The 3,434-nt window shown below is 52.2% G+C and overlaps 1 protein-coding gene across 1 annotated transcript; it reads left to right on the top strand.

The window, feature by feature from the left end:
• Window positions 1–1,250: 1,250 nt before the first annotated feature.
• NCS54_00427600 (Hypothetical protein) lies at window positions 1,251–2,955 on the top strand (the record flags this gene model as incomplete). The annotated part of the gene is made up of 3 exons (XM_053149817.1): window positions 1,251–1,708; window positions 2,165–2,296; window positions 2,352–2,955. 3 exons carry the CDS (start codon window positions 1,251–1,253, stop codon window positions 2,953–2,955), a joined length of 1,194 nt encoding a protein of 397 aa, XP_053005792.1.
• Window positions 2,956–3,434: the final 479 nt, after the last annotated feature.

The following is a 3,434-nucleotide window of genomic DNA, read 5'->3' as shown; positions in this document are numbered from 1 at the left end:
CGGCCACTCTTCCATCGCGTTACACAGGATGTAAGAACTCGAAGATCTCATCGCGCCATGGTAGCAAACGGCTAGCAACAATGACCGGCGCCTCCTTCGGCGCCAATGGCAAGAGGCACTCACCCGCCCTTCAGAGTCGTCCAAGGCCCAGGCCTCGGCCTCTCCAGCCCAGAGAACATGGACGGGCACTTTTCGGTCAGTAGCTTCCACTGTACGACCATGACTAGTGCTAACTGGGCAGGAATTCAAAGCAGGAATTCAGTCAATTCATACTGTCTGAAACGCGCACCGCCCTCCTGCAGGTTCCTAGTGTGCGGCCATGGATAGTGCACCCAGAAACTGTTGTCGCTGGGGGGACATTGCATCTGCGATGATGGAGATCCTTAACCTTTCCTGCTATTCGGGCAACATATATGAAAGCGATGTCTATCTATGGTGGCATCCAGATCAGCAGACATCGCTTGATTTGTCCGGCAAGATTAGACGGGCCTTGCTGGGGCAGCGCATGTCTGGCTGCCAGGAGCGCCGCGACCACAGTATATATCATGGTTCTCAGTTTTCATTTGCTATATAGTTATTTTGATCATGGTGCTTGATCTTTTATTGGGATTTTGCCGGATGACTTCGATGGTCGACATGGAGTGCACCTTGTGCCACGAGAGGAGACGCTTCGGGGGTTGGCGATGACCTCAATTGCTTGCCATACTTGGGAACTCTATGGATCGGATCGCTCAGGAAAAGAGGCGAACACCCCGGACGATGGACCTGAGAGACAAACAAGTTTCCTGGGGTAGCAACGTTTGTTGTCTGTGATTCACTGTCACTTAGCAAGGTGAGCGACAGTGAATCACAGCGGCAACAAGCTGGCTACAAAAGCATGTCGTTCCGCGACTCACAACCTTGGCCTTTCTTTTCTCCTCAACCTATACCCACAGGCGCTGATCGTACACCCAGTTTTTTGCACACGCTTTTGGAACAAATTTTGGAAAGGTTCCTTAGTTCACCGACTCTCCTCGCTGTCCTCTACCATCTAGTTTGACACTGTCCAACACTGTCGCAACTGTCGACCAAGGCACGCTGTCGTGAGTATTGCAGATCGACCGGACCTGACAAATGACTAACCAGCGACCGAGATCTTACCTGGACACCGTCTCGGCGCTTGTTTTGACGGTAATTATGTTTGGGTCCACGGTCGCCTCATTAGAAAGCACTCGAACTTTGCAGCCAGGTTCGAACACAACCAGCTTCACATGAAGCCTGTCCCCCAAGGAGCCGCTCACATCCTGGTTCATTATCTGTACACCGAACGTTACGAGGGTCTCAAGGTGATTCGCAGTCGAGAGCTCGATAAGACCAAGTCCCAGTTCCGCATGGCGGTCCATGTGTGCGACCTCGCGAGAGAGTACAACCTCTACCAACTCGAAGATCTGGCGACCGACGAGCTAGTGGCTCTCACTCCTATGCTACAGCTTGGCACCATGATCACCATCCTGGACCAGGAGGAGTTCACTCACACTAAGATCTCTGGTTGGCTCCGCGATTATATTTCGCATGAGGTCATGACGGCTGGCAAGGCTACCACTCCTAGTGTTGTCCGAGGCATGAGTGATGTCATGAAGCACAACCGGCCCATCACGGGCATTGTCTGCAAGGCGATGGCTAGGATGGAAATGGAGAACCAGCGCCTTCGCCGCGCCCTTAAGGAGAAGTAGGCCCAGTGGTTTTTTGTTGTTTTCGATCGTGTGGAGAGGAGAGGAAGTGCCGTTGGTCGTTGGTCGTCGGTCGTCGGCTCGAGTTTGGGATCCCGGTTGTAATGTTCCCGTCAAGATGTTAGTCACAAGGCGCGCTTTTGTACTGTAGAATGAGCCAGCTTAACTCAAATGATCGTTGATTAACAATGAACAAGATTCCTATTATGCATTGGTGGTTTGTTCTTATGGTTGTTCGCTTTAGATCTGGGCGAGTGTCTCTGTCAGCTGCATTGCACTGTCCCGGCAGTGTTGTCCGTTGGTGTGTTGCCCGTCGAGACGGTCTGTCGCCGGCATGGTGAATTCCGTGTTTTCTTCTTTTTGATGACGGGGTGTCTTCCCCATCATTCACCTTGTCTTTCTTGGTATTGGTCTCAATCCCGCATCACCATCAGACAAAGAAGCCACAACAACAGCCCGCACCCAACAATTTCCGCCAGGCCACATCCTTTGGCGCATGGCAAGATGAAGACTGAAGCTACCGACAACGATGGTCCCGGAGATGTCTCCCATACTCCCTCCAAGAAGGGTGCCACTCCGTCCAAGTCGTGCGTAACCCTGCATCCGCGCACTCCTCATCCAAGCCATGTTTTATCTCACTAGCCATCTATTCAGGCCTTACATGGGTGCCACTTACAAACTCGAGTTTGCCAACAAGCTGGTCATCAAGGTCTCGCGAGGTGTCATCGATAAACATTCCGCCTTTGCCGCGCACTTCACCGACCGTCGCATTGACCTCACCGAGATGAACGAGAGCCAAGCCCACATCCTCATCCATTACCTCTACACTGGAAGTTACCAGCCACTAGATCTTGAAGCGGAAACTCCAGAGGAGAAGCACATCAAGGCCTTTGCCGTCAGCCTTTGGGTCTACGCTGCCGCCGTCGAGTACGATCTCGAGCACCTCTCTGTCCTCGCCACTCTCGAGCTCACCAAGCTAGGCGAGGGCATGACTTTTATCGATATCCTCGGAATTATCAGACAAGAGGAATTTGAACTGGGGGAGCATGAGACCTGGCTCTACGGGTACCTGGCCAAGCGTGCCCAGAGGCTGGAGCCCGTCAGCCACGATCATGCCCAGTCTCTCCGGGAGAGTATTGGCGAGAAGCGAACCCTTATAGACATTCTAGTTGAGACGATTGTTAACTTGAAGCTCGAGGTCCAGCTGCTGAAGAACCTGCTGCAGAATGCGCGTACCCGAGGTTGAGTTGGTTGCGAGGCGAGGGGGACATGGCTTTCGCGTTGACTGAGTGAACCTTTGCTCTTTTGGGATCCTTGCGCCTGGGCTACGTTGGTGTAGACAGCTGTACTAGGCCTTGTACTGCAAAGTTTTGTCTTGTCTATAGTGTTTAATACGGGTCTCGGACTTGATGATACTGGCTTGCTGATGGCTTTGTCTACGTGAGACCTCTGAAGAAGGACCTACGGCATGCCCTGTTTTGACGGCCCTTTCAAATCTTGCCATGGGTTATTCGAGAGTGTCTGGTCTTGGGATGCTGTCGGCTCTACCTTTTTAAATGGATGGCCCAGTTCATATCAAGCAGCTCTACTTATGCTGACCGCCTAATTGCCATTCTCTTAGTATCTATCAGAGCCCGAGGCTGGACCAACAGACAGTATTCAGGCTATTTCTATCACGTCGGCGGTAACAACCCTTCTTTAATTGGGAAGCCAGATGGCCCAGGA

Source organism: Fusarium falciforme, chromosome 3, assembly GCF_026873545.1.
Source record: "Fusarium falciforme chromosome 3, complete sequence".
Lineage (NCBI taxonomy): Eukaryota > Fungi > Ascomycota > Sordariomycetes > Hypocreales > Nectriaceae > Fusarium > Fusarium falciforme.
The sequence above is the reverse complement of the archived record's forward strand: the minus strand, read 5'-3'. Positions and strand labels throughout refer to the sequence as shown.